Source organism: Limanda limanda, chromosome 2, assembly GCF_963576545.1.
Source record: "Limanda limanda chromosome 2, fLimLim1.1, whole genome shotgun sequence".
NCBI classification, from domain to species: Eukaryota; Metazoa; Chordata; class Actinopteri; order Pleuronectiformes; family Pleuronectidae; genus Limanda; species Limanda limanda.
In genome coordinates, this window is record NC_083637.1 from 23538990 (window position 1) to 23562664 (window position 23675).

The 23675-nt window shown below is 43.0% G+C and overlaps 1 protein-coding gene across 1 annotated transcript; it reads right to left on the reverse strand.

The window, feature by feature from the left end:
* Nucleotides 1–211: 211 nt before the first annotated feature.
* Nucleotides 212–23110, reverse strand: gnav1 (guanine nucleotide binding protein (G protein) alpha v1). Its single transcript, XM_061083520.1, has 9 exons — nt 22601–23110; nt 22165–22256; nt 15700–15792; nt 14670–14830; nt 12836–12964; nt 5107–5236; nt 4857–4928; nt 3643–3730; nt 212–1541 (listed from the first exon to the last, which is right to left on the reverse strand). The coding sequence occupies exons 1-9, from the start codon at nt 22728–22730 to the stop codon at nt 1351–1353; spliced, it is 1086 nt and encodes a 361-aa protein (XP_060939503.1). The 5' UTR covers nt 22731–23110; the 3' UTR covers nt 212–1350.
* Nucleotides 23111–23675: the final 565 nt, after the last annotated feature.

Below are 23675 nucleotides of genomic sequence, written 5' to 3' on the forward strand. Positions count from 1 at the left end.
TTATCTATTAAAATGGACGCTGGTAACTTGTGTGGCCTAAAGTTGTCTTTAAATATGTATCGAAAAAGTAAAATAAGTGATCTGTCCAGTGCTGCCTCACCTTAGTGTTGATTACAAACCCTAATCTGGTCCATTAGACTTGAGGAGTAGTGATACATGAATGAAACATAAAGACACGTTCTGAAAAAGTAGAAGGAAAAATACACATGTAGAGATTATATATATATGTATGACGCATTTTTATTTACACAGCAGAAGAAAGGCACTTCATCATAAGGCACTTGGGGGTGTTTTTTTTATCTATCTCTCACCTTCAGAGTTCATATCAGTCATTAGCACATCTTGTTTGTTACTGGAGTCAGAGAGGAGCTGCTGTGATCTCTCAGTCAGTCGCTCAGGGGAGCCTTCAGAGTTAATGTCACACAAATCACAAAGAGGCAGCATCCTGCTTGACAAACCAGGGTCCGTGTGTGTGTGCGTGTGTATCTGTGTGTGTGTGTCGGATATTACAACAATAATCATCAAGCAGGAAAATGAAACAAGTCGCCAAGCTTCAGGGATAAGTCCTCATCTTATTTTCCCCATGTCCAATATCAAAGCTCCCAGCATCATCGCTGAATCGCAAGAGTCAGGGGAACGAGCGTTGCACAGATGATAATGAACGTGTGTGCTGTGATTTCAGCTGCGGAAGAGTGAACGCAAACTAGGGTGCTTTTACTGCGATCGCCGCCTCATTAAGAGGTTGTGTGACGCACGGGATGCACACAGCGGGGACACGGTGATAAATGAGCGGAAAACACTAAATTGTATGCGAGAGTGAGCCCTGCACCGGGGAAGTAACGGAATAACAGTAAATCCTCCTCATGTCCTGTGTCCTGCCTGCCTGCCCACACACACACACACACACACACACACAAACACAATAAGACAGTGAAATATATGGCATCTCTGTTGAGTCTTGAGAAAATGTAGCGTCACAGTTTATAGTCTGATTTAAAAGCACAGTACAAAACAAAATGCCCATTATTCTCAACTCAAACTTCAAAAGTCAACATGTCAGCTGGGCTAAACCTCAAAATCAGAGGATTGGGCCACTGGTTGTCTTCCGTCCTTAATGTGTTTCCAGACTTTTTTCAAAGCTACATTATATTAAGCATCACAAAGGATGAAATGCAACAAAGAGCATCTCAAGCTCCCAGACTGCTCCTCAAGAGAGAAAACTAAACACTAACGCTTCCATAAGAGGATCTTCATGTTCTCTTCAATCCCTTTTCTTTGCTTGGTTTCGCCTTTTCAAATGAAACATCCAAACAGGAACAGGGCCGACTGTCCGGTGACGTCCGCTGTCGGTCACAGAAGAGAAACTGCCTCCAGGTTCTCTTTGATAATTGTGTCCATGACCACCTGAAAGACGACCTGGATGTTGGAGGTGTCCGTCGCCGTGGTGAAGTGGTGGTAGATGAGCTTGCTGGCCATGGCGTTGAGCGAAACAAAGGTGGCAGCGATGAAGCGGGCGGCCGAATCCACGTCGCAGTCTGCGCCTGGAAGAGAGAAGAGGGAGGAATCAGACTCTTCAGTGAAACATCGGCCTCCTCAGCACAGACAACTGACAAAGTGTGTCAGTTAAATGTGGATTAGTTGGACTATGTGGGAGATTAGGTGAAGAAGCTCAGATAATAAAAAAAAAATTGAGATTATGATTTGGTGTTGTTGAGTGGATTATAAAATTGGTGTGATCTTCAGTACGTTAAATACATAAAAGTTTCACTGAAGCATACAACTCGCATAATTGTAGTCAAATTATAAACAGAAAAAGGTTGGGAACTGCTGAATTATACCAGTCTTCATATCTGAGGTCAGTGTGAAATGGACGCTTGCTCTGCTGGCTGACCCCATTCCAAGAGTTTTTGCATTTATATTGACATTAGCATGAGAGCACAGAGGATAACCCTGTTGAGCCCACTGAGATGTGGGGTTACAAAAAAACCTCAAAGAATACCAGTGTGTCAGTGTGAGAGTCCGCCACAGTGGGATGTTAATGATCAGTCTGTCTTTCAGACATTTTGTAGTGTTTCTGTCTGAAATCTTTTTCTAAACTCAATCATGCAACATATCTCAGTTTGATACCTCCTATTTTGGTCAGACTTCATTTTGGTCCGTTAATCCAGATCAAAGTCTGAGGCAACATTCACGCTTGGTATAGTCATAAACTGAAAAGTCAGAAGGTCCGGACCAAACAAAGCCGGTGTGTAACTTAAGTACCCTTTTTGTCCTCTGACCTGCTTGATCATAAATAAGTTGAACACTAAATTCTTAGTTGACAATACTCAATGCCAGGCCACAGAGGTACCTGTTCAATTATGAGATACGATGCAATTCATTAATTAAGCCATTAGCTTTAAGAGGACATGCAAACTCCAAAGAGAAAAGTCTCTGTTTGGCAGAATCAAACCCTCTTAGACAACAGTGTGAACCGTGTACTGCTGCTATCGCCTTCCCTTAAGTTGAGCCTGTAGCGTTGATTACAAGGCCAAAGCACTTGATGACGCTAAGGTGTACAAATGAAGCTCAGCGTAGGTTGAGTCAGGAAGACTTTACCCCCATTCAATCAATCTCAAATCTCTCTCTCTCTATGCTTATTGATCATCTGATTGTTTCTAAATGGCCGTTCAGATTCTGCCACAGTCTCTTCCAGCCAATCATGCGGCTGCTGTCAAACTTTAAATCCCTTGTCCTCTCTTACGCAGACACCCGTCATTCAGTGACGCGCATAACCCACCACCCCCCCAATCTCCTCCAGTCTTCAGTAGAATCATCATCACCTTATCTGGAACCTCAACCACCACCAGTGTCTAGACCCTGGGGGGGGATTCCTGTTCATTCTGCTTCACCTCTAATCCTGATGACATCACATAGGGGTCTAAAAGGTCCCAAAACTATAATATTCACATCACTTATGTTAATAAAATGTTGAATCGAAGTTATTTCCCTAACATCTGCTGGGGGCCACTAACACCTGCTGACATGTACTGGTAGTTGCAAGCTTAAATTGTGCAGAAGACTCTCAGATGTACAGGGGATATTAACCATCTAGTGAGTCCTATAATCTAAAAGAAATATGTCTTAGTCAGTTGTGGTGCTAAATTAAACTGCATAATATTGAAACTCTCGATATAATGCTGCCAATATAAACACTGCAAACGACCACATCAATTTTAAACAAACACATTAATTAGTGCCGCTGACAGTGGTAAAAATTGAAATTATTAGTTTTCAATTTTTAGATGATGAAGTGGGACCTGTGTACTTTATATTTAAAAATGTATGTTCATGTGCAATTATATTTCAGTTTATTTATGACAGAAAAGTTCCCTTGTGAAACCACATTTCAATTCAATAGATCTAGATATTTATTTGAATCCGCACCAAATCACACAGTCAAAATTGATTCTCTGAGAAATCAAGACCAGTATCTCACAATGTTAAAGAAAGAGAAAAGAAATTGTATGGACCAATTTTTCTGGTATTCCATCCAGTAGTTATTGGTCAATCCTGCTGATAAATACACACACACAGAAAAACAAATTGAAAACATAACCTCCATGGTGAAGGTAATAACGTAGTAACTGATATGAGTCCTACCTTTAAACTGTGGCAGGTATAACCGCAGATGTCGTCCAGAGTGTAAAATCTTGTCTTGAAAAAGGTCAATCTTGTTCATGAATAAAATCTGAAATCACACACACACACACACAGACACGCACAGACACAAACGCAAAATATGAAACCAATCAATCAGTTCTAAACATCACATCTATTCTCACTTTACACACATTTGGGTAAAATGTGAAAATCAATAGCTGTGCTGAGACCATCATGGAGTTATAATGGCAGATCAATGACCTCCATCCACATGCTGTGAGCAAACCGCTCGTCAGTCACTCAATCACTCGTGTACTGTCGTCTCCAGAGAAGTCTCCTTCCTGCTGTTATTGTTTCACTGCCTCTAAACTCCACTTTCACTCGGCGGCTTTGTAGACGGCCAATTTAAACTTCAATCAAGTTCCCTCTTTTTTGACATGTTTGATCTCACAAACACGCACACATAGCCCCTGATAATAATGAGTAAGGGACGAGGGAGAGCAGATTTTCCATGAGTAAGATACACAGCAACGCTTTGGTGCGTAATTATAACTCTGCAGTTACAGTTTAGTCATAATTAAGGTGGAGGTTACAAAAAAAAAAGAAGCTATCATTAAACACTTTTATTTAATGAGCCTGTTAGCCGTGTTAACGTTCGGGCCCACACAAACACATCACAACAGTTCATTTCCTGTTTTAAATTATTTCTTAAGCTTAAAAAAAGACCTAGAAGAGATGCTTTGATGCACCGCTGAAACTTGGACCAATAACCCCAGTTGTTACTTATTTATCCTACATGGAAACAGAAAAATTAGTTTTTTTCTCGCAAAAGTAAAGAACGCTGATCACAGTGACGAGCCTCTGTGAAAGTGCAGGAAAAGCAGTTGACAGAGGCCAACACACTTATTTAGGTCAGCTTTAAATGCAAGTTTAGTGAAATGAATTGAACGAGCTTGTTACAGGCTACCGGAATAGGGGATGGAAAAACAGAGAGGGGAAAGTTCACCTCGTCAAAGCTCGGCCTAATTACGAGTCCCTATTTAATTGCGAGTGACAGAGGAATCAGACAAAGGGCTGAGGCTGAGTGGAAACAGCATAGGGTTACTGTGTTTCATGGTGTCATTGAGAACAAATGGAGGGTTACAAAATGATGTTGCTCGTGTCTCCTCCATTAGTTCCTTCCACTAACTGAACACTCGGACTGAACTTCTCACCATGGACGTGCTGCGGAAGAAGACATTGTTGCAGATGGAGGAGAAGAGCTTCATGCTCTCTTGCAGACGATTCTGCAGAGAAGACAATGACACCATCAGGCAGACATCAGCAGTGGAGACACATTGTCAAAAACTTGGTCATGGAGGTCAAAGTGTTATCTGACTGGGTGAGACTCTACAAGTTGTCTCGAGTTAACTTTGACTGGAGAGCATGGACGCCTGTTAGGCAGCGACCTGGTGCAGCTCGTACCATGGAGGGGTCCTCCACCAGGGTCATGTCGTAACCGCTGAGCGACACCACGAACAGCACCGCCCGGACGTCCTCGAAGCAGCTGATCCACTTCCTGCGCTCAGTTCGCTGGCCTCCAACATCGTACATCCTGCACACACAGGGCGCGACATGAGAGAGTGGAAGACACGTGGATAAGCAATGAACTGAAGAAAGGGGGAGAAGGGTGTCACAATGTGGAGAAATGGATAAAAAAAAATGAACAAAACATTCAAACACAACAAGCATGTTGGTCATAAACACTTTCAGCGTGGTAGCCCCTCACTGGCCTTTTAAGTGTAACAGTCTTTCTACATTTAGGATAAAGGTCTTGCAGACTAGCTGAGTCTCTGTTCAGGGGCTGCATCCTTTGGGGGCTGCAATTGAAGACAGATTACGTTGATTGCACCACTAGGTTGTCCCATTTCAGAGGCTCCTTCAAATGCCTCCTTTTATCCCCAAGAAACAAGGGCAATGAACCATTTTTCAATGAGGTAATGGTGCCTGGAAGCTTATCCTACAGCCCAGCCACTTTTCACATTTCCACTGGTTACATCTGACTTTGATTGGAAGCTCTATGACTCTACTAAGGTTTTGTTTTGCTTTGTTATTCCCATGAGCGTAGTATGGGGAGATTGACTTTTTGTCATTACAGGAAAATCACAACATAAAAAGTATTGTTAAACATCTGATTGACGACCGAGGCACAGACAGATATCGGCCCTGCTGTTTTGGTCCAGATTTTCTTCTGTCTCCCCAATCTGTCACAAATGGCAGAAAGATTGCACAAACATAATGTAGGAAGGAGCAGTGGTTAGGATCATGGATGCTCACCTGCCAAGCTGGTTGTGGCCTATGGGAGAAACGGAAACTGCGCTCGTTCAACAAATTCATAATAAGTTTAAAATGTATAGTCTTGTTTTACTTATGAATAATAATAATGGCTGCATTCCATTAGGGGTGGCTGATTCAGGGCTCAGTTGGCTCACTGACCGGATGTGACATTTGAATGGAAGAAAGCCATCCTTAATGTTACTGATTGCACCCTTGCTTTTTGTGCGATGACAAGTGTAAATGTTGGTCTATTTGTCATGAACCCAACAGACTGGCCCCTGAAATATGAACAATATTGGAAATATTACAGCAGAATAAATATAACAGAGACAAAACCCATCAGAGCATGTGTAGAAAACGTGTTGTAAGAAAGGGAAATTAAAACTAAACCCAAATGGTAAAAGACACGTGAAGAGAAATAATAAGAAACCGTGATACGAGGCCCAGGTGGCCCTGATTTAGCCGGCACACTCCAATCAGAGACGATCAAGAGAGTAAACAGAGAGCGCACGCACACACACACACACACACACACACACACACACACACACACACACACACACACACACACACACACACACACACACACACACACACACACACACACACACACACACACACACACACACACACACACACACACACACACACACACACACACACACACACACAAACGATAAAGTAATTTTGTTCACTAAAACATTACTGTGACTCCCCTTCACTACAGAAAAAACAAGACTCAAGAGACACTTCCTACCGCCGGCTTTTATAGAGGCAGGAAATTGAACATGACATTATGAACAATGTTTAAATCCACAAGTCGGCTGGATTAAATAACTCATCCCCTGTGCATTCATTTTCATAATGAGGGGGAGAAAATCTGTTTACTTATCATCCATCAGCCCGTGAAGGCGGCACAGTGTGTGTGTGTGCGAGGAGGAGAGACGACAGCTCAATGTGACTGACATGTTCTTCATCAGGATTCAATTTCCAATAGGAAAGCGTAAGGTTGTGTTCTCTGTGTGTTCATGACCGTCCATACTGATGGCATAGCCAACAGTAGCACTGAGGGATAACTCTAATCAATGACAGATTGCATTGGTCCCAGATAAGGTCAGATATTCCTCACTATGCGATTTCCACTCACAAAAAAAAAACAGAGGAGCGTGCCACACGCCTCTGCAGATCCTTTTTTCCATTTTCACCGAGAATATCACTCTGAGACAATCACAACACAACAAAGGTCAACGATCTCCAAAAGGACGAGAGAGGACAAACGCAACAGGAAACAAGAGCAGAGAGACATAGCAGGAGACGCGGGTCGCTTCGTCCCACTTCTCAAAGCCAGATGTGCCGTCTCCCACCTTCCATCTCAGCATCCAGAGAGTTAATGCAGCTCCTTAAAGCGAGAAACAAACGTGTGGAAACACCGACGCACACAGAGAGAAACAAACAAAAGAGGAGACAAGTCAGTGACGCTGCTGCTTCCCTACACAAACCTACTCACAAGCACATATACACATCACTTATAACCTAGACTCTGACTAGTCATAGCTGTGATGACTGCTCTGCAAACACACACACACCGATACACAGTGATCACAATCTCCTGCTGTTCAGCCAAGTTCTTAAGACCAAACAGAGATGATGAAAACCTGACAAAAATAAACTCTACATCATTATCACTTGCACTACAGAGAGAGAGGCAGATGTGTGCGTGTGTACTTGAGTCACTGGAGAAACACTATGACTATGGACTCTGGGAGCCTTCGTTTTGTCTGTGCTTTAAGTTAAATTAAATAGGTTCAGTGAAACATCTCCTCTCAGAATGGAGGTTTCTAAGCAACAATCAAACGTTTAGAAAAGAAGATTTTTAAAACTCTCCAAAGATTTCAGTGGCACTTGCTCTTATTTTTGATTTGTTTAGAAATCCCATTGTAAATACACACACTACATCTTTAAGTGCAATTTTCATGCAGGTGCTAAGGTTTGCACAAACTCCAACGCAGATGTGCTTCCAAGTTCAGAGACAAGAGGATTAACTGTATTCATGATTTTTTACCTCCACCAAGGAGGTTCTCGTTTTGCCAAACTATTTATATTTTTTTCAATCTTTACATCATCCACTCCTCCTCTCTCCACACGTGCTGTTCTTGCCCCACAATGTTCACCCTCATCTGCAGCGTTGTTACTATAATTATCAGTTCAGTTTATGTTAATGATGCAGGAGAAAACCCATAACCTTATTATACAAAGAGGTCAAAGGTCAAGCAGGACATCTGTATGCAAACTAGGCTGTGTCTGGGTGAAAAGTTGTGAGACTGTACACACACACACACACACACACACACACACACACACACACACACACACACACACACACACACACACACACACCCCTCCAATTTTGCAGCTGGCAAAGTTCTGCCCAATAGTTGTTAGTTCACTGGTCCACTGATTTAGTTCTTGGAATGGGTATCACATCCTAAGTGACTCTCATAAGTCCTTTTCAGACATGTCCAGCACAGGATCTCCAGAGAATTTGGTCCGGACTCTCTCCACAGTTTGCCTTTCACACATGGACAACACAGTGGGGGGTTCTCTGCTCGGGAGTCTTCACAACAGCAACTCTCAGCAGGATTCAGGTGCTGGTGAGCAGCAGGCAGAGGCAGGATTTACCGTATTGATTCGGACTTCGTCAGCGTCTTCAACGTGGAGGGCACCATTTTTCAATCGGAGATATTTGTTTTCTTTTAGTTGTTATCATTTTTGCGTGTCTTGAGTGTTGGAAGCATCATCAACACAACCTACTTGCTGGCTGTGTACACCTCCTCCAGAGAAGCTGCCGAGGAGCTCTGGAGCTCAGTGCATGTCTGAAAGCAGCTTCAGTATAAAAGAGGCTAATCTTGCCAACCTTCCATCTCCCATAGTTCTCCAGGTTTACCCATGTTGTGCTTTATCCTGTGAGACTTCCCGTTCTACAATGTCTTGTCTAGATGGCCGACATAAAGAACTGGCAAGCTCTTCGCCGCTTGGCTCATGATGCTTTGAGCCAAGTGGGTTGACTTGTCACAAGAACCTACACCTATACTTCCCATGCTCCACCCGACCAACAATGTCTCTGTTCCTGAGAGCAGATACACAGCCTCAGACGGGAAACACTTTGTCTCAGCTGCGAGCCTGGCAGCAGATGCTTATCTTTAAACTAAATCATGTTCAGGCTCTAATGTATCACGTGGGATCATTATGTTTGCCCATAGGTGGAATTGAATGTGAATGATTGAAGTCATGAACATTTAGTATGTTTGTTACACAGGAGTTTAAATTTGATGTGAAACACTGGGAAGGTTTTCTACATTGTTTATGTTTTTAATATATCAGTGTGTGTTTTTATTACATGACAGAGTCCTCGCTGCACTTTTAGTTTCCAGCAAATGTTTTGTGTTGTAACATGAGAAGCAGCAAAGAGCACAAGGACATGCTGTCACAAACATGAGGCTAAGCTTGATCTTAAATTTGGTGATTTTAAAGATTAGCCCGACTAATTCTGAATTTTCTAGGCTGATGCAGATTAATACAGAATCAATTCCTTTTTAACAATTAGTCTCAAAAGTTTAAGCACATGTTTGTAATTCTTAATCAACAAACTGATCAACCAACAAACCAACCTATTAACAAACAAACAAATGGGCAGTGGGGGGGGGGGAATATTGCCTCCTTTGTGGAGGTAAACTGACAAGTTCAACATAAAATGTGGGCACGTTGGATACATCATCTACAAAAACAGCCTCAATATTTTCAAAATGAAACAAGCAAGGGTAGAATCCTCCATTTTCATGTTTAACCAAAAAACAAGACTCTCCAGACAAAAGCCACAGTGTCTCTAACCCAATTGAGCGACCCCATAGCTGCATGGTTAGGGTGCATTCCAGAGTGCATTGTAGCAGGCAGTTTGACGCCCAGACGTCCAAACCATGAGGTGTCATTCCCCTACTGTCTTTCACTTTACTATCATATGAAGGCCTGAACAATTGATGGACAAATCATTTGTTGATTTATTAGCTTAGTCACTACAGTACGTCTTATACTGTCCATGTCAGAGAACAGAGAAACATGTGCTGCATACCTGCTGTCATTTCACACCACACAGTTTACGAACACACAAACCACATACTCCTCAAAATCCCTCCGTATTGTTGCTAAGTCTGAAGTAATTACATCAACATATGCTCAGCTCTTCATTGTGTGTCTTGATCTTTTCAAATCACAGAAACACACACACACACACACACACACATGCAGACACACATACACAAGGAGCTGTTTATCAATTAACTAAACCCAATTATTTATGTCCTGAAAAACTCGGGTAGATAAGAGGGAGTCTGTGTGAGCTATGGGGGTTGGGCTCCATCCTGCAGCACCACCTGGGACTCTGATCCCCCACTCATATCTGATATGTCACCTTATGGTGACATCCACGCCACAATGTTTCATGAGAGAAAATAGAGACAGATCCGCTTCCTTGTGACTCAACGGTGACACAAACAGTAGGGCTGCGACGAAAAAGAAGCATTTTCTGCTCACGACAACAGAAACAACTGTGGATGAAATCATTTTTTTACCTCTAAACTTTTCCAGGTAAGAGTCAAATGATTTTGAGACATATCATGTAAAAATGCACACAAGTGATCAGCGAGCAGAGAAATAGATGTGACACAAAGTCCCCGTGCTCATGTCAGCTGCTGACAAACAGGCTCACTCTACGATGTTTATATGCTAAACATGTTGTGAAAAACTGAGGTAATGTATTTTAATATTATTAATTTATATGAGGTGCAATGACGAGCAGGGATGAAGGACGGCTTGATATCGTAGAGCGATTTGGGAGGAGGTGCTCCTCAGGTAGATATTACTAAGAAAGGGACAATGGGAAAGTAATCTCATTTGTTTTTAATATGACAGACAGACACGCACGCACACACACACACTCACTCACTCTTCCCATGAGTCAGTCTGCTCAGTCACATAAGTCTCCAGATTTCCGAACACAAAGACAGAGTTATGGAAAGACTCGAACTGTGGGAAATCATCCACAGTCCTCCATGTTTCTGAACAAACATTCTCATGGGTAGTGACTAACAACTAACTGTAGCGATCCCCTGAGTTTTTAGCTAGCACCATCACCAGGTCAAACATTGAATAAATAATCTGAATAATAAGAAGAGCCTTTAAATCCAAGAAATTGACACTGACAAAGAAAAGTTGTATATATAAGAACAAAATAATGAGAATAAAGTTGTAATTCTAGGCTGTGTGTTACGGAAACGTATTGCATTCACTTAAAAAAAAAAAAAGGCTTGGGTAAAAAAAAAAAAAAAAATCCTGTTTTTCTAAGTTAAGTTTTCTCCGGAAAAGGCGTTCCCTTAATCCTGCCTGAAGCTCTCACACGCATGGAGTATGGTTGCTGCTGCATCAGCCTGACCCTGCAACAGACTAATGTAGCCGAGCGGTTTGTTCTATTATACTGTCAGGAGGCCTCAGCCAAAAGAGGACACGAGAGATGGTTATTGAATTGGGACATCACACTCGTTTATTTTCCTTCACACTTTTCTCTATCGATAGAACCCCTTTCCGTTAGAACCCCTTTCAAAACAAGAGTCCCAACCACCAACCTGCTTATAACAGGAACTACACATCAATCTTCTATAATAAAGCCACTAACGGGACAAAAATAAAAACTATCCTCTGTATCTGTAGCATATCCCACGAAAGATGGTCAAGTCTTTCAACTGATGTTTTCAGGTTTATTTGACGCTACGTCTATGGACGCTATACGTCACGTCAAAATAAAAGCATGGAAAAAAATTTGAGCGAAAAACAGGATTTTTATCTCGGAAAAACAGGGGAAAAAAAAGTTTGAAAAACAGGAAAAAATCCTTTTTTTCAAACTTTTTTTTTTTTTTCAAGTGAATGCAATACACTTCCGTAGTGTGTCATGTTTGACACATTATATTATTTAACAAATGATAATAAACTTTTGAGGAAAGAAACTCACAGACTTGGAGGAAGTTGCCTCTTGTTAAATATTTTGTTGTGGTCCAATGTGAGGCTATTACATTTATTTTTACATCTGCGTGATAAGGGTTTTCATAATTTTTCTGACACAGTGAGATTGATTCAAGATTTTGGATCCAGAGTAAAAAAGAGTTTTGTTCTTTATTCTCTTAATTTATGATTTGATTGTCGAAATCTCTGAATTATTTATATGTATATAAGTATTTTATTATGGCCCTAATTCTCCATCGTATTGTCGTCAGTAACAGCATCTTTTACAGCTTTTTTTCTTCCATCATCGAAAGTGTTTTCATTTGATTAGTTTCTTGACGTTGGTTTGCTCTGCATCTATCAGGCTGCAGGGAAATCAAGTTCACTAACACCTACCTCGCTGCTGTGACTGTCAGTGACTTCAGCCACTGGAAGATGGTAAGGTGTGTGGTAATATGCGACACTGGCTCATCGCTCAGAGATGAAGATGATCATCTGACATCGGCCCCCTGATGTCAGATATCTGCCCTCTGCTTCTTTACTGATAAGACTGAGACATCGATGTTTATGATTGGTGGGTGCGATCAGTAGACAGGTGTAAAGCCAACTGACAGCCACCATATTGACGTATTGAGTGAAGCCGCCCATCTGACACTAGGGCCTATCAGATGACTGTAGACAGAGATAGGCTAAGGGAGGGAAGTTGGTACGACTGTTGGAGAAACGGAGTGAGGACATGACGGCAGACACTGCGAGCTTGTGAGTGGTTGTGAGCCCACTTGCTCTGCGACATAAATTCTTAATATAAAGCAAAGTGAAAGGCGTCTACCTGAAAATGAGGTGGCTGACTTTAAACTGGGTCTCTATCACACCCGTCGTCCTCAGTCGAACGCGCAGGACGTCAGTCTCTGTGGGCACGTAGTCTGGAGACGTGATGCGCGTCATGTTCTCAAAGAAACTATGGAACGAGGAGGAAACAGAGAGATAAAGAGAGATGAAAGAGAGAAGGAAATAAACAAGGAGAAAAAGTTGAATAACCTACAGACAAACTTGACATCAAAAGAGAATAAGATCAGGTATCAGTCATGGATGTGTTGGCTCGCGCAGGCTTGTGGCTCCCAGTCCGTGCCAGTTGGCAGCTAGGGCGTGCAATGATAAGACTGGAGCCCCAGGGGGCGCAGCGGCTCATCTCGATGAATGTTATGAATATTCAGGCAGTGATTTTCCATAATAACACACTGAGGCTAAGCTTTCAAACACAGATTAGCTATTAACACAGCGAGTGTGATCAACTGTATCATGTGTATGCTCACAGTGAGATCGGCTTTTTCTAAACACACACACACGCACACACACACACACACACACACTCACACACAGTCTTCACCAACCTGAACTGCCTGTGACATTCTCAGCTAGTCATCCTGAATCAGTTTCTTCAACAGCATGTTGCGTGCGTGCGTGTGTGTGTGTGTGTGTGTGCGTGTGTGTGTGTGTGTGTGGTGTGTACGTTTGTGAGTTAGAGAGTGCATGTGTGTGTATTTGTCCCTCTATCTTTGTGAGGACCACTGAATGTATTTGTGAGGAATACATTACATTACATTACATGTCATTTAGCTGATGCTTTTATCAACAGCAACTTACTTTTAGTATAGTCAACATCTATGAGGGGGGAGCGTATGCACGTGGGGAAAACTGGAATCGAACCACGACCTTCTGGTTGGAGGATGACCACTGTACCCCTCAGCCACAGCCTAGTGCACCACTTGTTTGCCAAAAAAGGCTCCCATTTGTTTTAGGATATTCAGGCCACTTAAGGATCACATGCTTTTTATCCAGGCCACAATAAGGCCAGAAGTGCTGCAGCATTGCCTCACGTGGCTTACATCCATCCATCCATCCATCTTGTTATTGCTAAGACTGATGTCTAAACTACAATAAATACTAGAAAATAAATCCCTTTATGGTCAAGAATCAATGAGGGTCCTAACAAGCACAGAAGAACAAGTATGTGTGTGTGTCCCTGTGCGTGTGTGAACAGCAGAGGGTGATGGTGATGTGCGGTAGTTCTCAGTGGGAACAAGAGGGCCTGTCGGTGTAGATAACCCCAGAACCGAGGCGTCCTGCTGGGGTAGAGGATGAGAACAGACGGCCTCCTGGTGGGTCCCAGCTCTGTCTTACCACTGTGTCACACAGACCGTCCACTCTACACTTGTGTCTTATTTCCAGTATTTGTCTGCAACCTCAATTCTCTACTTTCATTAATGTGTAGGTTTGATTTATTCTTGTATCCATTACCCACCTTTTAAGATGAGACTTTCTGTGTGTGACAGTGTTTTGCTCTTATCTGTTCAAAACCAGTTAAAACAAACGTGCACAGAGATGAACGAAAGAATGACACCCCTCTCTCATCTTAGACTTTTGGATCCCACTGTATGTTACAATAAAAATATTATTTGTATGTATATACTAGCTGTGGAGGTACATGTGACTACAGTTTGCTGTGATCTGTCTCCCTCCCTCTGTCCCCTCTGCTCCCTAATTCCCAGTGACTAATTCCCAGTGACGGCGAGCACATGGCCGAGCATCAGCTGGTAAGTGCAGCTAATTAGACTCCCGCATCTCCTCAGCCCAGCGTGAGTGCGTGCTGCAAGAGTACTCACTACAGTGCCGAGTCGTTAAGTTCGTACTCGTATCCCCGGGCCGCCGCAGCCCTAACCCCCTGGTCGGTCAACAGGCAGGACAGGGCGTGGCTCAGGAAGGGAAAGAGCACCTGATCTTCGTCAAAACACCGCCCACACGACAGGACCGAATGGGCGTGGATCTGCGGGAGGAGACAGAGAATGTGGATTGATGGTCAGGGAGGAGCGGGAGGCCAGATGGAAAAAAGGATGTGAGAAAATGTTATGAGTCTGTCTCTGCGCTCCAGACTTGGTGATCATTATAGATGGACTAATTAGTGTATATGCAGACAAATACACACACACATACATGCGAACACACACACACACACAACCTGCAGACATTTAATAAAGGAAATACTTTGGTCATCATGTCCCGGCAGGATGTGCAGAGTGGGTGAGCGGGGTATGAGCTCTGACAACTTTGACAATAAAGTTTAAATCAAATTGAACATCGTAATCACACCACCCACGTATCATCTCACTTTCTGCTGTCGCTCATGCAGACAAACTGTTGGTGTTTGTTTGTGTATGTGTGTGTTCCTGTACTTGTATCTTTGTGAGGACCATTTTAAGCGTAGACCCTACAGAGTGTAGACATTTTTGGAAAGTAAGGACAAATGGTCGGTCCTCACTGATTCAAAGGGCTGTTTGAGGGTTAAGACTTGGTTTTACGATTAGGGTTAGGGTTACAATTTGGGTTAGAATAAGCTTAAGGTTAGGGTTAAGGTTAAGGTAAGGCAATTAGTTTGAATAGTTAAGGTAAGGGTAAGGGGCTAGGGAATGCATTATGCCAATGACTGTCCTTACTAAGATAGAAGTACAAACACAAAATGTGTGTGTGTCTGTATGTGTGTGTGTATGCGGTGCCATATGAAACAGCTCAGATGCTTCTCTCTAGTGGCGATCTGGGTGCAGTACACCCGAAATCTAGCAATACAAAATGTAATTTGAACAGAGGAGGAGAAAAACCACAGACGGATCTAAGAGTAGACAGTAAAAATAGGACTACCTTGTTCCTGCTGTTAGCCAGGTTAATCCGGAGGACACCCATCCCGTGGAGGACAAACTTCATGGAGGTCAGGAGGTTATCCAGGACTGCAGGCTGCAGAGAGACAAAGTTCAGAGGTCAAGTTCACGAGTTATGGACATTGTTGTGTCTGCTGAGGGTTTTAATTTACTTTTGTTTATGACTGCATCTTCACTAAAGTATGGGGTGTCAGCTGATCAGTTTCCTACCTAAGACAAGTTGTGACAGGACAAACATAGAAGACTTTTCATAACAGCCCAATAATGTCGACAAGGAAAGTTAGACACTTTTGTTAAAAGTCAGATGTCAGAATTTATAGATTTCCCAAATATTGTCCAAAGGTAAGAAAATCTTGTGTTTTCACAGGGGTTTGTTGTGGACTATCCCTTTGAGTAGGCGCAGTAAATAAAGGGTTTTGTGATTAATGGGAAATTAGTGACTGTATAGAATAGCATTATCCAGTATCTATACCAGTACAGTATATTTATCCTGTAAGGGTGGCTCGCTGGGATGGTTGCTTGGAGCCAGTCTAGGCTGACATTGGGTAGGAGTGGGGTACAACATGGACAGGTCACCAGCGTATCAATTTAGAGTCTCCTATCTTTTTCAGCAGAAAAAAACACTAAAATGCAAACTCCTAGGAAACTGGGATTCGAACCAAGAGCCTTCTTGCTGTGACGCAACAGTGCTAACCACACCACAGTAGTTGCCATGAAGTTGAGATGGCAAAAATATGTTAGCAACCTGGTTGCTATTTAAACATCTACCAGACACAGAGCAACATAGGCCTTTATCTTGAGTCATATTTGTGATGAGACTCACATGAGGTTGATTGGTGACTGTAAATTGATACGCTGGTGACCATGTTGTACCAAACTCTTACCCAATGTAGAATGTGGAGAAACTCGACCTTAACATTTAAAGGTGAAGATGAAAATAATACTTACATACCTAAATTATTCACCTGTATACACATATTTGTGCAGTTGTGTTTGTAAGTGTGTGTGTGTGTTTGCATCTATCAGAGCTCAGGGATCAGCGTAAAAGACTACTAAAGAGCAAAAGAACAGGGTTTATCACATTAATTAAACTCATAACTCTGTCTTTGTGTTCGGAAATCTGGAGACTTAAGTGACTGAGCAGACTGACTCCTGGGAAGAGCGTGTGTGTGTGTGTGTGTGTGTGTGTGTGTGAGTGTGTGTGTGTGTGTGTGTGTACTCTACGCCACTGCCAGCTCAAGATAAGCTTCACATTCCATCACGATTCTATCACAGTCTGGTCGCTCCTCTCTCGCTCTCCCTGTGTTTCAGTGCCCAGTTAGAGATGTGCTGCTCTCCCAGTGAAATGTGCGCTGTGAGATAAGTGCGTGAGGTGACAGGGCTTCATCTTACGAGCAGCGCCGGGCTCACGACTGCTGACTCCACCGCATTAGGGACAAATTAAGTTCTCTTATAGGAGAACGCTTGCTGACAGCACCGCATTGATTTGTTTCAGAAATAAGCTGCATTGTGTGCTCGTCTCCTTGTCGCCTAACCATCATTGTCAGATATGCAATTTCATATTGCTCTATATTTGCTATATAATAATAAGCCATTCTTATTATCTTAAGAACAATACATTGTGGTGTAGTTTCTATGTTTTATGGTCATAAACATCACTGAAAATTAGAAAGCTTGTGATGAGAGTGTGATGGCGGTGTTGAGGTTCGAGATGTGTAAATGTGTCCCAAGACAACAAGTCCTGCACTCACTGGAAAAATGAAGGCAGTATTTATGACTGCAAAGGGCTTTTCAAGTATGAGAGAGAAGGCTACTCAGTACACAAGCCTGGTAATGATGATGTGGCGCAATGATGTGCCAGCAGACACTGCAATGTGTCAGAGGAGGCAGGTGGTTTAAACCACCGATTGCATATGTATATGTAGAGAGAATAGAATACAATTACATAAAATTACAAATGATGTTCCCAAAAATGACGCTGGAGATAAATCAACAACTCCTTTCCAATTGCAACAAAGCTACAGTTCATAAACATCATAACCACATGATTTATTGCAAGTCTATTGTTGTCTTGGGCTTTATTAAACAGGTGTTGACCCTAAGTTAGTCTCTCTTCTTCCAACATGTTACATAAAATGTCACTGATCCACTGTTTGTACCCTTGTCTGTCTTCAGCTAGTTCATTCTCCTTCCTTCCTTCCTCCCTCCACCTTTATCAACTGTCTCCCAGTTCCTCCCTCTCTGACTCTAGGTGGGAGACAGAGAGTGAGAGTGCAGGTCATGGTCGAACAACATCAGACACTTTCAATGCAAAGACTGAGTCATTGTAGATTAGTAACAAACAGAACGTGCAGGAAGCTTTCACAGCTTAGAGCAGGTCTTCTACTGGCTGCTACCCTTGTAGACCAACACTGTGCCACTTTATTTTACCGGGCAATACATGCCTGCACACACACACACGCATGCACACACACACACGCATGCACACACACACACACACACACACACACACACACACACACACACACACACACACACACACACACACACACACACACACACACACACACACACACACACACACACACACACACACACACACACACACACACACACACACACACACACACACACAACCACACACAACCACACACAATCACTAGGTGTCCATTTACTCCATACTTACTGTCTCCAAAGGTGACGCAAATCTGATAGTGGAATCAGATTACCATTCAATGACACCCCTAGCTGCAGGCTAGCGCGTGTATGTGTGTGTGTGTGTGTTTATTGGTTGTCATCAGTTTACAAGGAAGTCTCTCCCACCTTTCTAACCTTTGTTTGGTGCTAATACTCCTGCCACCATCACCACCACCCTAGTTTAAAGTATTCTGGGAACCTTGTGGTATGTCGTGCATCAGCAGACATATTACAACTCTCGTTACAAAAGTCTAATCTCTAAATCCATCCTCACACACTGAACTATTGTTGTGTTGCTTACTGTCCAGCTCACAGTTTGGATCGGCTCCCTGAACACAGAGAAGTAACAGCCGTTTGCAGTTGTCTTGTGTCGGAGCACCAAAAACACAACGGCAAAGAATGTAGCTGAACTGTTGGCGGCCTGGTATTTAATTATTAACCACAGATTGTTCTGGTGACAATGTGTAAATAAGCATGAGTGTGCTTGTAGGTTTTAAGGTCTGTTGGTTTTCCCAACTAAAGTCTCACAGCTGTTTGGTGTGAAAGCTCAGAGATTTATTATTATTTCTTTAAGATTCTTGTTCACGAGACAAATATTCATGCAAACACCTGAATCAACAGAGACATTCCTGACTGAAAAACATCAATTAACTTCAGAAATGTTAACTATTGCCGCGTGCACGCACAGACACACACACACACACTCAAACACATAATCACTTCTGTTGACAAAGAGCTGTGTGTATTGGAGGAGCATGAAGGGAAAAATCTCAGCCCATCAGCCTATCCACAGTAAAAACAACACCAAGGCCCGGGGCTGCAAATAAAGGAGGGATGAGACACAGAGAAGCCCCCTTCCTACTTTTCCTGCTCCTATTCCTCCAGTGCAGGTCCCATCATGGTCCTAATGCAATACAAGCCTGTCTGGCAGGGCCACAAAGAGCCAGACAGAGGAACAAAGAAACGGGGTTTTCTCACTGTGCCTTCAGGGGACATTTGAGAGAACCGATAGCATGCAGCAGGGATAACCTGTCCAGTTCAAGGCAGGGCTGGGATTTTCACGATGTGGCTAGTGGATGCCACATCGACACTTGGTCAAGGTAGTGGGAAGAGTGGGAAAGATATGCTCACATAATGTCTGATGTGTGTGTGTGTGTGTGTGTGCGCAGGGGAGGGTGTGTCTGTGTTTGCCCTGGGAGGCTGGGATGGTCAGGGAAGGGAAGGGCAGGTTTGCGGGCTAGTGTCATTTTCCACTCGAAAATAAGGGCGTCACCTGAGAACGAAAGCAAACCAACTGACAGAGGAGACAACAAAGAGGTCTGACTGCTGGAATTAAACATGTGTTATTGCATGGGTGCATGTTAACTGGCTGAATACAGAGCTGTACAAATACCATAGAGGAAGTGCCTTGAAATCTTTAGTGGGAAAAGGTTGTTTCCTCTATTTGATCAGATAGAGGAACTATCTGATCAAATAAAATGTAAAACAAAGTATGATGCTTGTGTTAGCAGGAGTGACCTGTAGACAGGGCGACTGGAGGAGAGGAGTCCAGGGAGGGAGCTGAGGCGTCTTTAATATCTAGAAATGCATTCACGCATCGCAGCTGCCTGTGCAAACAACTGAGACCTTCACAGGTCACACCAGCGTGTCAGTGCATAATCCCAGTGGCAAATGAGGAACTGCCAAAGGGGAGTGTTTGAAAGTGTTTCACATATCTCCAGAAAATATATAGGCCTGTTGCACATAGGACACCAACTCTCTATGTAAATATAGCTCTTTCATAAATAACGTTCTAGTTCATTTTTGGTTCACTAACTCAGGCAGCTTCACTGTGGAGCCTGCTTTCAGTTTCACAAATTAAACTAAGGTGGGTTCAAACTCCACCATCTTCAAAATGAACTCTGGTCTGACGGAGGCTGTCATGCAGGAAGACAGGGCAGGTATCTGCAGAATTATGGAGAAAGGGAAAGACCCTTTCTGTCATCACATACTCATTGTGTTTATGCATCACAGAGAAGAGGAGGCACGGGGACAAAAGGAGAAAAGACATAGAAGAGAGGTATGAGTTGGAAAACAGTGAAAGGTTAAAGGTGCTAAATGTACGTGTTTTGATAGATCACAACATAGCCAATGATAACAGAGCTGTTTGTCGAAGAAAAGTTGAAAGCATCAGACTGCATTGCTTTACTGTAAGAGCTGAGGTGGAAATCAACAACACGGACTATGTTTACATGGACATCAATATTCTGACTATTGACCATATTCAGAGTAAGACAATATTTGTGTTTGCATATAAATTATTCCATTCATATTCCCGTTAACATGTTACTGACACAGTCTGACCCCCGCTTCAGTCAATTTTTTTGTCCTACCGCTTGAACCCAGGGCATGAGTCATCAAGCAGTTAACTGGCGAATGTTGAGTTGCTAAAGGCAGTGAAAACTTCACAGGTTGTTATAATGTGATTATGAAGTATTCACGCCTACATATTGTAACTAAGCTCAGAATACTCCACATGTCTTCATTTGATTATTGCTAACTCTGAGTGTGACCTTATTCAGGTCAAAGAAAATACTGTTTAAGTGACAGTGTCTTATCCAGGCTATCTTCACAATCAGGGTTATATCAGAATATTGGTGTCCATAGAAACATGTCTTCGATTACCCGTTGTCTCCCTTCTCTTTCTATAACTTCCTTTGTTAGCCTTACGCTACAGGCCGGCTGCTTGCACCAGCTGGTTAACTTGGATTGGTTGGTTGGTTAAATAGCAGGCGTAAGATAAACCTTCAGTAAAAACAAGCTGAAACTGAAGCTGTGTGTGTGTGTGTGTGTGTTGAACCATTCCAATTTCCCCACCCCATCCCAACCCCTAGCGCAACAAAGGAATTTGGCTTTCAGTCCCTCACAGCACACACACACAAACACACTCACACACACAAGGAAGAGCAGATGAGAACCAAACCACAGCATACCAACTTGGATCTGACCCTGGGTATCATGAGAAATCTCAGTCGCCCACAGGAACTAACCATCGCCTCGTATTTCATCTCCTCTCCATCACTGCTCCTCCATCTTTAATCGGATCTAATAATGCATCACCATGACAGCAGCACAAACTGACCTCTTGACCTGTGCTATTGGAATCAGGCTCTTACCTGAAATGACAATAACCCAACGCTAAACACATGTCACAATAGCCGATTTAAGGATTTATTAGTTTTCCTTTTCTTAGATAGGAGAGAAATGTGATTGTCATCCTGGAAACAACAACAGCCAACCAACTGTATGCAAATAGAGTGTTATCTGATTCTAAAGAAAAGGCAGGGGGACACAGGTTGTAGGCTGATAGCGTGTGTGCGTGTGTGTATTGTGGATGTTGTGGGGACCTAAACCTGTTTACACAGTCACATTAAAGGAATTTGCCTTGTTACTGGTCCCATAACATAAAGCATTAAATTATATTGTGAGGACATGTTTTAAGGTTAAGTTAAGGTCATATTAAGATTAGGTTTGGGTTAAGACTAGGTTTAGGTTTAGTTGAAGGTTAGGTTTAGGTTCAGATTGAGGTCAGGTTTAGGTTTAGGTTACGTTTCATGACATTACAATCATTTAGCTGACGCAAAGCGACTTACAATAAGTGCAAGTACAAAGAAAGGTTAAGGCGAGGAAGTTTTAAATCAAGGTTTGGTTTTGGTTAGGTTAGGTGTGTGTGTGTGTGTGTGTGTGTGTGTGTGTGTGTGTGTACTCCCACCTTGAAGCTGGTTAGCTCTTGCTTAGTGAATCCATTACTGTGGATGATCTTCATCTGTTTGACCAACGTGCTTTTGCCGCTCTCTGCTGCACCTGCAGGTTTTAAACATGGTGGTTAAATGAAATCTGGACAGGAACAAACATGTTTAAACACACTGAAGTGGCATCTGTGGTGTCGGGGTTTGATCAGTGAGTTCACGATGGGGAAAATCAAACTGTGGTTCTTTGTGACTCAAACCAAAACAGCCCGAGGCCCTTTACAAGAGTTCCCAGGCAAAATAAGGAATCATCATGTCATCAACTGGAAAAAGTCCAGAAATAGAAACAGGTTGTTGGAGGTGTTTAAAACCAGATGTGATCTACTGGGACACATGTTCAACATGAAGCAGGGAGCCTCCTCTCAGGTGAGTTTACAGGGAGGGCAGAGCCAGTCTCACCTAGCAGGAGGACTTTCACCAGGTTCATGTCCCGCTTGGCGAACTCGTACAGGTCCCTGTCTATCTTGACGCTGTGGATCCTCGCCCTCTTCTCCTCCTCAGTCACTTCGGTCCCGAGGCACAGTCCCATCCCGAGCACGCATCTCCTCCCCGGCCAGGGAGCACACAGGGCGGGCAGGCTGCTCCGCGGAGGGATCACCCGCAGTTGGTCTCCACACGCTGCATGATCCCAGCTCCTCGTCGGTCCGACCCTCAGGATCTCAACGTGGACAACAAGCTACCTCCGCAGAAGTCAAACGAAATCAAAAGTTCAGGCCATCTCTGGAACATCACTCGCAGTGTGGGGGCGGCGGGTGGAAGTGATTTTTACGCGTCGCTCCAGGTGTCGCTTTCTGGCTTCCCCCCACCCCACTGCGGTGAAAACCCCCAAAGTGTTGTTGTGTAACTGTGGCAGCACCACGGTTCAAACTGTGTCCTGCCGCCTTGGAAAAGACCCCAGATCGCCCAGGAGCTGCCTCCGCCCCCTGGTGCACACAGGGAAGACTTTTGGACTTCCCTGGGAAGTGACGAAACCGCTGATCGAGCAACTCTATGTGTTTTAGCAGCCTAGAGAAAAATAAATGTGTCTTATAGGTGATGTCATGTTATCAGGCTTATTAACTTAGTATCTCAATTCATGTCCAGGTATTTTATTAATTGTTTACTTGCACTGAAAGCGTGTTTTGACTCTGCAATCAATTATGCATACATGTCTCTTTTCCACATGTATCCTCACACTCTTAATCTGTATAATATAATATACTAAAATATATACCTGATATTTTCTGATGACCCAGCTGGCCTGGAGACTTATTGATTTAGGATGATAATTAATTTATCTATCCACATATCTGTTTGTTTCCCCATGGGGACAAATATTATCTATAAATAGTCCCTTCCTACCACTGCCTTCCCATCTATCTATAATTATAACTTTATTTATAGAGCACTTTGACACAAATTGCTGCACAACAAGAAAACAAACAGTTAAATTACACAGGAAGGTACATAAACAATGATGGTATTAGGGATAAAA